The sequence below is a fragment of the Pholcus phalangioides genome, unplaced genomic scaffold, assembly GCF_987345545.1.
Source record: "Pholcus phalangioides strain wild (caught in Gottingen) unplaced genomic scaffold, Ppha-v1.0 ptg000004l_1, whole genome shotgun sequence".
NCBI classification, from domain to species: Eukaryota; Metazoa; Arthropoda; class Arachnida; order Araneae; family Pholcidae; genus Pholcus; species Pholcus phalangioides.
In genome coordinates this window covers 34,084,252-34,096,446 of record NW_028301597.1, presented here as the reverse complement: position 1 = coordinate 34,096,446, position 12,195 = coordinate 34,084,252, and the positions used below count along the sequence as shown (strand labels likewise).

At 39.6% G+C, this 12,195-nt stretch overlaps 1 protein-coding gene across 2 annotated transcripts in view; it reads left to right on the top strand.

The window, feature by feature from the left end:
• The window catches only part of LOC149087131 (alkaline phosphatase-like), a 32,313-nt gene extending 20,331 nt beyond the window's left edge, over positions 1 to 11,982 (top strand). Inside the window, exons 2-8 of one of the 2 annotated variants that reach the window (XM_089231383.1) lie at positions 1,765 to 1,991; positions 5,046 to 5,220; positions 5,342 to 5,517; positions 5,826 to 6,027; positions 7,724 to 7,864; positions 8,016 to 8,330; positions 10,338 to 11,982. In XM_089231383.1, the coding sequence (XP_089087509.1) occupies positions 1,765 to 1,991; positions 5,046 to 5,220; positions 5,342 to 5,517; positions 5,826 to 6,027; positions 7,724 to 7,864; positions 8,016 to 8,330; positions 10,338 to 10,660 (1,559 nt within the window). In that variant the 3' untranslated portion in view covers positions 10,661 to 11,982. The remainder of the gene's footprint in view (positions 1 to 1,764; positions 1,992 to 5,045; positions 5,221 to 5,341; positions 5,518 to 5,825; positions 6,028 to 7,723; positions 7,865 to 8,015; positions 8,331 to 10,337) is intronic. The other variant, XM_089231384.1, reaches the window with a different exon arrangement.
• Positions 11,983 to 12,195: the final 213 nt, after the last annotated feature.

Sequence of the window (12,195 nt, the reverse complement as noted above, 5' to 3'; positions counted from 1 at the left end):
AAACTGCTGCATTTCCTGGAGAGCAACTTACATTTGCTGCATGATAAAAAAGGTGGCCACCGACGAATTAAACTTGCCGATGCCGACTACACACCATCCACTCGTGTATTAAGATCCACAACTGCGCATACTTATAACTTGAGGTCGCGCAGACGTAATTATCGGCGTTTTTGTGGTTGGAACCGACTAAATGTTTACAGCTGTGGCAGCGCATGAATGCGGTGATCTACTATCAGCTGTGTGCGTCGCATACGTCGCAGCGTTGTGCTTGACCGTGCTCGAAATTAGGACAATTTATATAATCTTTATCAATAAGATTATCCATTAATTACATATATTTCTGCAGAAACGCAATCAGCGTATGATTTTTATTTCTATTTACAATGATCACCGTGATGCCCGATTATGCATCTGCGATTCCAGATTTTCCACTGCTAAAGTAGCAGATCTGCTCATTGTAGTTGCGTTTTTTTTTGGCATGAATAGAGGAATGAAGACCTATCATCTAAACGAGGACGAACACTATGACGGCTGGACGTCCAGTCCCCTCAGCAGCGTAAGCTGCGGAGCAAGAATCCGAAATGACTATGTAAACATGAGTGGAATGTCAACATACTAGGTTACAGAAGACGCTCACCGAACCTCAAGGACGCTCCCGGTGCCGAGATGTCATATGCGAGATTTCTAAATTAATCATTGTTATTGGGCCCAATTGCTCTAAATCTATCTTAATGTTACTTGTAATTTAATAAAATTTCCGGACACGTCCAGCCTTCGAAAACACTTCGATATCTCTCTGAGAGATGTGAAGTGGGGTGTGTCTGGTCCTTCAAAGTTCAAAGCCTAAAACAGCGCTTTATGCTTTCAATGACAGCAACGTCTAGCAGCTCACAGCTTGCCTCAAGACCAAACGCTGTGAAACCAAAGCTGCTTGTTTGTGGGGGGAAGAGATAGTTCAAAATGCAACAGCGATGCGTTCTTTAAGTTCATTTTGAGTGTCCTTGGCAATGGTGGTTTATAAAAAATTGCCAAAACACTCAGTGAACTTTACTAACGCATCGGTACTGCATTGTGAATCATTTTTTTTACCATTCACTGTTTAAAATTGTAAAATGCGTGGAATGAATTTGATTACAGATTAGATGTTTGTCGGGTTACGAAAGGTTCACACATTGAATATTTCGTAATTGAAGAAAAACTTGGAATGTTTTTCTTTCCTTTTATATATCACTGATTACATTATGTGTAATACTTTTGAAAATATGTTTTTTTTAATGTGTCACTCATTTATGCGAACCCTGTATGTGCTTTCGCCAAGATATTGAGATGCCTTCGTGTGATCATCATTCTCTAAATTCTTTCCCGTAGATACCTGCCGGTATATCTCCATGTCCGTGTATTTCATATCAATGTAAAAACTTCCTCCACCCATTCTTCTAATGGTTTCATTTCAATTCTATCGGCGTCACTTATTACATGAGAATATTGCAAAAGTTCTTTCCTTTTCAAGGAAACTGGATCTTAATATGAGAAAAAAAAATGTTTTTGTTCGACATTTTTTCGATGCTTCGTTGATTTCCGCGTTTTCTAGTTATGAAATGCTGGTTTTTCCTCTTTCTTTTTTTTTTTTTTTTTCATTTTTGATGTTAGCCCTTGTTATGTATGTGTCATGTATAACGATCAAGTTCAAGAACTTTTCTTTTTTTCACTTTACCGATCCCACCAAGAATGTATTATGTATGATTTTCGATGTTTTTGTTTTAGAAGAATCGCCAACTTTCTGGTCGGAAGTGGGCCAACAAGATCTACTGGATGCGCTGAGGAAGCAACCGAATACTCAGATTGCCAAAAACATTATAATCTTCGTTGGAGATGGTATGGGCGTCAGTACTGTCACAGCTGCTAGAATATACCAGGGCCAGAGAGAAGGTAGACCTGGAGAAGACTCTCAATTGAGCTTCGAGAAATTTCCTGATGTCGCTCTCGCGAAGGTAAATGTTCTCCCAGTCATTTAGCCTTATACATATGTAAAATGCATTACAATACCGACCAGATCAAATTTAGGGCTACTACTTTCCTCTGAGGAATTTCTAACGATTTTTTTTGCATAAAGGAAAGTGTTGCACATATGTATATATTGCATATTTATGTTGTCAGAATAATTCGTGTTTTCGTGTTCTACTGGTGTTGCCATCATTCTTTAATTTATGAAGAGAGAGTGGCAAATGACTTAATTTTCTTTAAGCCTACTTTAGGGCTGCAAAATATAATCCACTTTAGATGCCCAAAAAAATATAAATTGGAGCCCTCTCTCCCAAATGATCCGCCGTTTGGTAACATGTGGGAGGTTCTTTACCTTTGGTGCTCCTCGGACTCTTTGTGCCAATAAGAAGAAAGGCCAGGGAGCGTTCCTGCCAGTAGATAAAGGCCACGGCCCGTTTACAGAATGAAATTCATCGCATTATAATGTAAAAAAATTGATACAGTATAGTTATCATTAAGTATTACAGTCATTACATTTTTTCAGTACTACCATTATTACATTTTTTCAGTACTACCATTATTACATTTTTTCAGTACTACCATTATTACATTTTTTCAGTACTACCATTATTACATTTTTTCAGTACTACCATTATTACATTTTTTCAGTACTACCATTATTACATTTTTTCAGTACTACCATTATTACATTTTTTCAGTACTACCATTATTACATTTTTTCAGTACTACCATTATTACATTTTTTCAGTACTATCATTATTACAGTAGTCATCTCATCCATGCTCGTGGGCTACCTGAAACCTCTCTCCACGAACTCCTGGTAAAAAAAATTACCAATCCAGTGTTTCCCAAATTGGGCAATATCACCCCTTTTTAGGACAGTAGAAGGTATGAGTTCAATATAGAATTCCATGGTATCGAGCTGGGGGTGCTCGAGCACCCACAAAATTTTGTATCATGCGGCAGAGCAAAACCCCACCCCCTCCAGAATTGATTATGGTTTGGATTGAGTTTGGTGGGGGATCAGTGAGACAAAAATTGAGAGGGGGGGGGGTGATAGAAGAAAAAATTTAAGAAACTATGCTGCACTAGTCTATAACGACTAATACTATCTACTATACCCTTCATAATTTTTGTCAATATCTCATTGTTCGTGCAATTCAACCTCTTCGAAAAAAATCACATTTCACATCAGTTTACACGTCGATAATTAAAAACAGAAAATCGGCATGAAAGGTATTTAACTGACAGAATATGAACATGTCAATTTGGCAAGTTTCGGAGACAAATCATCAACACTATTCAACGTATTAACGTCACAAATTGCCAGAACGGCTTCATCATTGTCCTCCGGGTCTCGCAATTCTCGTGCCAACAGGAAACCGGATTTCGACGGACACTCCCTCGCATTGCCACCCTCGTGTATCTTCAACTTCATCATCATCTTCACCAACAGTTTCAATGCCGTCGCTTTTTGTTTCTGCAGAGGCCAAGCTTGATGTTAGAAACTTAGAAACCATTTTGTCCGCTCGTCAAATCACACTGGCACTACCATCATCATCATCGCGGAATAATGGCCGATGAATGACCGTTATTATTATCGGACCACCCTTCAAGGATGAAAAGGAATACACGTTTCCTTTCATCACTTGTCAGCCTCACGTGCAGTTTGAGCAGGAAGCGTAAAAAAAAAAACCCTTTAGAGATTTGAGACGTCTTCACTTATGTTACATTATGACTTTTAAAACATACTCATTCAATGTTGCCATTGATGTCTTCTTTAGGAAGTCTTTCATTCGTGAAGAGTTCTCAAATTTACTTCTTGTCTAAACTGCTCATCACTCAGCGGAGAATAATTCTCTCCTATTTTCCGTATCACGGCCAAAAATTGATGTATGACATCCTCTTGAAAAAGGAACTTTTTCAGGAAAAACTCCGTTGTTACTTGTTTCTTAACAATTATGGGTGTTACTCTTCACCACCATTTTCTTTTCAGTTGCTCGAAAAAATAAAAGTGTTTATTTATTCTTTCTTTTCTTTTTCTTTACTTTGCTTATTATCATTAGTGTCAGTCAAATGAAACCCCTACGATAAGATTTATATAGCCCATAGTTTCCCAACCTTTTTTGTCCCATCGCCCCCCAGCGCAATCTAACCCATAGAATCCCATGTTATACCCGTAGCTTCTACCACCCCCCCCCCCCCGGAACATTCCATCGCCCACGTTGGGAATCATTGATATAGACGAAAAACGATACATTCGAATATCCCATGGTGTGGCAGACTTCCAGCAAAAAGCAAATCTATAAAGAAGGCAGAATGCACTTGTGTTTCTTACAAATCGTCCCAGGCATTTGTCCTAGGCAAATCGTCCTAGGAATGCACTTGTGTTTCTTACAAATCGTCCTACGCATTTAGATGAACATCAAACTTCTTTAGAAAAAAGCACATATTGTCTTTAAATAAGAACTTTGATCGTTCCACGTGTTAAAAACATTCAGGTGACGGACGGAGGTCTACTGCTATAGATTATGTTGGCGATGCACACAGTTTGTAAGAAAAGAAAATTGGGTTGGGGTGGAGTGGGAAGGAGTGTGTTGTGTGTTGTATGCATAGTCACAGAGTGAAGCGAATTTTTTCCATACATCACAAAGCTCTCATTCCCCTCACAACGATTTTTAGATGAAATTACATTGGGCTGGTGGTAGTGGGAGATTGTAAGGTGGACGATGCACGCAAGTTTAGAAGTCTCTTGTTATTGTATCCACTATATGAGTTGCAAATTTTATATGCAAGTTTCAATTCTGTCGCGTGAGATTCTCACGCAAATTTATTTCGATATTTTGATAACTACACAACTCCTTGCAACATGAATGACGAATTTGAGTTGTGCACGTTATTTGGCTATTTTCTCTGATTTGGAAGCATGCTTCTAGGGTCAACGGTTCACCAGTAAATGCGGCAAGTGGAGTTAAGTAATCAGCCTCTGTAAAATATGCTTTTCATGTTGAAATTATATATTTTTTTCCATATATTAATAGACATACAGTGTCAGCCATCAAGTTCCTGACTCGGCATCGACGGCGACGGCTCTTTTCACAGGAGTCAAAACCAATTCGAAAACAGTGGGAGTGTCCGCACGAGCGAAAGCGGGAAATTGTGATTCCCTGTTCGGCAACGAGGTCAATTCTATATTACAATGGGCTCAAGAAGCTGGTGAGTAAGCTGAAAATTCACATCGACCATTTTCCCCCATTGCAATCCTCTACTCATTTTTGCCTACACCATTAATGCCCGCTTGGCTATAAATAATAAAATTTAATTACTATCTCATAAGGCAAAGATACTGGTCTCATTACAACTACAAGAGTAACTCATGCCACACCTGCATCTCTGTACGCACATTCGGCGAATCGAGATTGGGAAACGGACTCGAAGATGCCTTCCAACGCCAGCCGTTGCAAAGATATCGCCAGGCAACTCGTCGAAGACTTACCTGGGAGAGATCTTAAGGTACGTGTGACGCTTAACCCTTTAAGCGGCAATTATATATCACTAAACCTTATTTTAAAATGCCATATCTTTTAATGGAGTAGGCTTTCTTCCGATTTTCAGCAGGTGCAAACTAAAAGGTATATGGAAAAATAATCAACTTAAGAAAATATCTGTGCTTGTCAATACTAAAATAAGGGTTTATGGAGGAAAGATATCTTGTCATTTCTGCTTAAAGGGTTAATGCTTTTAAAAATTCACCTGAAGCTTGTCGTTATCCGTTTTGTGTACCTATAAATTATTCAATCTTTTAACGTTCCACTTTACAGGTGATACTTGGCGGCGGTCGCATGCATTTCATGCCCAAGGACTCTAAGGATCCTCAGACAAACAAGACCGGCACAAGATTGGATGGCCTCGACCTGTTGGATTACTGGAAGAAAGAAAAATCTAACCGGAATGCTCGATCGAAATACGTTACGAACGCTGAGCAGCTACTGAGTGTCACTAAAAATGTTGATTATCTCTTAGGTGAGCATTGATCCATATTGCCAATAAATTCGAAGAAATTTCATGAATGAATATCTACTTTACAATGAAACTGCTAGCCACTACTGCTTTTTAATCGTACATGCACCTCGTACACATTCCTAAAACTCCTAGCTGTAAAATGTGGCTTTTAGTTGTCATTTCAAATACAAATTGAGAATCTGCCCCACAAACATTTCGTTTACAAAAAAAAGTCGCAGAAGGGCCTACATTGCACTGGACCAATATGATTCTACTACATTAAAACTTGCACTTCTTTGAACTTTGTGAAATAAGGCTCCAATATATTTCACTAACTATTAACGGACAATTCCCGTTAGTGAACTAAATAATTGCTCTCATAGATCTTCAACGTCGAGACGTTTTTCTGCTTGAGGATGTTTTATCGTCTTGAGTTTTTTCTGTAAAGCCGAGGCCACACTAGTATACAGCCTGGTCCAATACGTTCCAAATTTTTTTATGGGAGAGTAGTGTGGCCACTCCACCATTGGCAATGATCGTCAAATATTGAAGGCTGAAAGGTATTGGAAGGCTGGTCGAAATGACGAATGGGACCCCTTCCAGCCCTCTAAGTCAAAAGAGCCGCCTTCATTCCCGATCTTCCAATCCGTCTGTCCACACCAGCAGTCACAACACGCGCTGGCGTATTATTGTGTTCTGGAAGCAAATATTGGCCAAGGAACAATAGGTCTTTCTGGATCAATGTAAAGCCATCCCATGCCACTGGTGCTTTATTATAGCAAGGAGAGTCAAACGTCACTTTTTGTAAGTTGAAAGCAAATATTTGTGAATGACTATTGGACTAGGCTGATCATGAGTGTGCCAATAGCTTAGTGCTAATAAAGGGTAGTGAAAAAATCAAATCAGCTGAGTGTTTGCGCATATTTAATGACTACGTTTATATATTAATAGATATTTACTTCTGTGCAGTTTGTGCCAGGGGCAATGCAGGATATACAGTGTCATTCAAAACTCAACGTACAAACTTTTAGTTTAGGGGAGGTATAAAACAACAAAAACAAATCAGAATCACATGGGAATGAATGACCGGAAACCCCAACCTGATTAGCTGGAAGATAACGTAGATGCTGAAATGACAAGCCACTAATATGTGGAAAAACTCTTTATTTAGCGATACTTTACAAGAGGACAGAACGTATACACGTTAAGTTTCACAAAAAGTGCTCAAAGTTCTTACCATCCAGTTATGCATGCTTGAGGGAGCTGTTATCCGCTGGAGGGCGCTGTCCGCCAGCGCTGTAGTTGGAATGCCGCGCTAGTCATTTAAACTTCCGATTGCGTACGGAGAGCATGCAACAATTTACGAACGCTGAAATGGCGGACATGCACTTTGTGTATGGTGCAATTAGTGTACGGGTGCTGTCCTCGTGTAAAGTATCGCTAAATAAAGAGTTTTTCCACCCATTATTGGCTTGTACATTACTATGTGATTCTGGTTTGTTTTCTACATCCCCTAAAAATTTGTACGATGACTTCTGAATCACCCTGCATGTATTTTTATTACCGACATATTCATCTCATGAGAGTGATAACAACAAGTGCCCGTCACCTTCATGCCTTATCAGTACTGAAGAGATTTCATATAGCCTATACGTATTTATATGATTTTTCAGAAAAGTTTTCAAACGTAAATTTTCTTTTCATAATTTATTATTAGGATTATTCAACCACGATCACTTGTCATTCGAGATAGACAGGAACCAGAGCCCAAAAGGAGAACCATCACTGAGTACAATGACGAAATCGGCAATTTCTCTGCTCCAAAAAAATAACAAAGGATTCTTCCTCATGGTTGAAGGTAAGGTTTGTGAATTGAGAAATTAGTTTTACTGACTCAGTGTGAGGTATGATAACTTGTTTAACATGAATGGCCCCGTCGTGATGCCTCTTCATTTTCATATAAGTAGATGTTGATATAATTAATTTTCTCTATCTTTCATGCTTTGAAGGAGGCCGAATCGACCACGCTCATCATAATAACAACGGCATCCGTGCCCTGTCGGAGACGGTGGAGCTCGCTGAAGCAGTTCAAACAGCAATCAACATGACATCCTGGAAGGACACTCTGATCGTCGTGACGGCCGATCACTCCCACGTGTTCACCGTCAATGGTTACCCGAAGAGAGGGAACCCAATATTAGGCAAAGCTGGCATCTCTGAAAAGGACGGCATGCCTTATACGACGCTCATGTACACGAACGGGCCGTCATACCACAAAGCCGCCGAAACTGGCAAGAGAAAAAACCTCACGCTTGTTGATACAGGTAATAATTTTATACAAATCAATCGAAACAGTATTCGTAAAACTTTTTTTTTTTACTGTAACCTATATAGAGAAGTTTTAATTAATATTAATTTTCTTTCACCTAATTGCGTATCACATCCTCCAGATCAAACTCGTTTACCAATAAGCTGTTATAAGATTTACGTTCTGTCAATGGTCATCGTAAGATTCAAACTCGGCTACGCAGACTGACTGAGAGTCCGGTGACAGAATTCTGGTGTTCGTGTGTGTTCCAGAAGGTTTTTTTGTTACTTACGCGCTCTCAGACTGATTTTGCAATAATCCCATCGCTCTAGAATAGATTCATATGAAACTAAGACAGGTAGCCAGAAATTTCTTTCGGAGATGAACAACTTGTATTTCGGGAGAAGGGGACCAGAGTGATAGAACGACAGACTATAAGCCATGATATTCCATATATATCACCCATTTTCTCAAATTTTGGAGGGTAATCTCTAGTTCCCCCCCCCCCTGTTTACGCCCTTTTGCATGTGAATCCCGTGAATCCCATGCATTTTTCTTTGTATACATGTCCAGTTTCTTAATTGCAATAGCAAGGTATAAAGATTTGGGGAATTGCGAAATGAACCCACTAAGCTATCTTGCCTTCACAGGAGCGTCCGAAAGTGTTTCAGACATATGGGTGCATGTCTTGAGCTTTGTGTAGGGCACGTGTATTTCCGAATCAATTCTGGGATCGCTCGAACCCATGCTGTAAAATACTGTGGTTGCTCGAGCCCCCAAAGCACCCTTGTCTCCGACGTCTCTAACGACTTTCAATGAAAACAAACTTTGGAAAGCCTCTTCGGCTTAGATCCTGTTCTCCGTCAAAGGCCCATTTCCATCATTTCCGTAATTGCCTGAGTATAATCCGCATATGCAAATTTCGTTTACTGATAGCGAAATCTTGAAAAATAAGAGGGGTTGCTGGTTACGTTTTTGCAACAAAAAACGCTGATTTTTTTTTACTCGCATCTAGACGTCATTTTTAAATTTTAAAAAATATTATTTTTCACGAATATATATTCTTGAAGTTATTATTATTTAAAAATACGATGATATCTCCGCAATGCTCAGTAACATCTTCGTCACCTTACTTGAAACACCGGAATGAATTTCTTGAATCGTTTGCTCTCGTTGCTTTGTGTGATCTTCGATGCATTTCTGCTGCTGGTATTGCTCGAAAATTGAACACTTTTCAGCCGATCCATCCAGATGATTGGATTTCGCCCTTTCATATCCACTTCTGTGATAATCTTAAAACAATGACGTATTATATGCATCGCCCCACAAGGGGTGGGCTGGCAAAGCTCCAGCCCTGGGGCCTGCGATGATATTCATTATTTTTATTGTCTTTCACGCTATATCCAAAAATAAAATCCACCATAAAAGGGGCCCGTGAAAGTCTGGTCGGGGGCTCGCAAAAGATCCTAGCCTATGGGCCCTACTCAAGGATGTGGGGGGCCATGATTATATGATACTGTACTTAATAGTGCGCAGACTTAACTGACAACTACTTAACTGCACGTGCACTTCATAAACATTACTCTAGAGAATTTCTTACGAATTATTTTCATACTGAAACGTGTTGTGTGAATGAATAATGCGTGGCCCTAATGTATTTATGTTGTCAGAGTGATGCTCTTGTTTTATTTAATACTGGTGGTGCCATCTGTTCTCCATATTTTGAAGTGGAAAAAGACACGTGTCTGAACCTTCTCATTGTGTAAGTATCGTGTTGAAAGTCTGCCTGCTCTCTACGGAGAGACTTTTATTGACAATTGACTGAAAAGCAAACGCCTAACTTGCACAAGCGTTATTTGGTGATGATTGATTGGTGAACGTGTTTGATCAGGATATGGCATTGTATTTATTGCACGTTCAGCAAAGAATGATGGAATTGCATTTCTGTGTGTTTAAAAGTTAGCTTTCTGGATGGTACCCCTAACTTATCTTATCGCTCGCTCTTTTCATTTCTATCTTTCAGAGTCAAAGATGTTTTTCCAAGACGTTGCAGTACACTTGAAGGACGAAACTCACGGTGGAGAGGACGTGCCCGTCTACGCTTCCGGACCGATGTCGCATCTCCTGAACGGTGTAATCGAGCAGAGTTTCATCGCCCATGCCATGGCTTACGCATCTTGCATCGGACGTAATAAAGATCATTGTAGAAGGATCGGCGAGAGACTTCCACTGAAATCACAGGATAACAACGGTGCCACCTCTAACCGAATGACGACGTGTCCAGTCTTTCCACTGCTGCTGCTGCTTATATGTTTATTACCATCTATACTCATAAAGAAAATCTGATGAGTAATCGATGTGATTGATCAGAAAAATGAAAGCCAAAGCCATGGACCATTGAAAAATGAGGACCGCGGGAACTTTTCGTTGTTGTTGTTATTTATTGATTTCTTCTTGCGGTCATGATTTATTTTCTTTTTTTTTTTACTGTATAAAATCATGAGTTTCGAACTGAACTCAGGACTTGAATGGTTCGACTCACGAGTACCATACGAAGAAAATATCGTCGATGCGTTTATAGTTTCAAGCCCAAAAGCTTACTCTCGGTGAGCTCAAAATCACCTCCACTGCTTTAACACAGAGTTCACGAAGAACCTGACCTTGGATGTCAAGGCGACTCGAGACACGCGTAGATTTGTACACAGATATGCTATGATTAGCATGGTGAAAGATACGCCGTTTTATTCGTTACCCCACCCCCTCCCCTCCCCCTACAAGGGAGAGGGCTGACGGGGCTCCAGCGTCGGGGTCCAACGATTCTCATCACTTTTTATTTTTTCACGCTATAAATCCACTACATAAGGGACCCGCCAAGCATTCCAGTTTAGGGCTCTGCTCCAGAATGTGTAGGCCATGCCCTGGGGCTTTATATTCTCTTTCTTCATAAACTGATTACGGTTATGGTCCCTGCTAGATGCAAAACATTTTTTTTTTTTCTGTTATCCCTGCTTTGACAACCCACCCATAGCGGCACGCCGTGAGGTCGCACAGCCCTTGAGAGCCCAAATGATTCAGTTTAAATGAGTTCCATACTTTTATTAAGTGTTTCTTATTAGCTCGGAACTGAGTATTTTAACCCTTTCAGACCTGGTTCCAACACACGTGCGAGTTGCTTTCTCTCGTTGTAGATATTGTTTTCTTAACTTTAGTGAGTTCAGCTGTGACTTTAACGATGAAACACGCACAATCCTTGGAGTCAGAGCTGAACTCAGTAAAGTTAAAATATGCACAGGGTGGATACTATCGACCGCCCAAAAATTACACGCGTGGTTTTAGTAAAAATTGAATACAGAAAAGTGTTTTCCGTTTGATCGGACGAATATTGATTGGGACGTTTTGAAATTTTGTGACGCGTCAGTTTTGTAATAGTCAGTTACGCACCAAACACCCAACGAGAAAAAATTTTCCATGCAGTAGGGGTTGACACTAATTGAAAATGAACTGAAATATTCAATCCCTATAGAAGCCACATTTCCTTTTACGATTGGCACTTTTTTCTCTTTGTGTAGACTGATGTTAACTTTGTTATTACGTGTTCCCTTCGCCCCCACTATATTGGCAAATTTATCACCAGATTCGTAAAGTGTTAGCCAAATAATATCTATTTGAAAAAAAAAAAATTCCAAAATCAATACTTTTTCACCAAAATGTGATAATTTTATTTTTCTTTCACTATTAAGTGAAATTTTTTGAGGGAAAGGGCAAGGGAAAACAACTGGTTTAAGCAGCTTTAGCTTTTTTGATTACTCAAGATTACAGCATTGTTATCATCTTAAAACCATCAAGTTATACGTTTGGTTCACGTTCGATGAATTTGACAG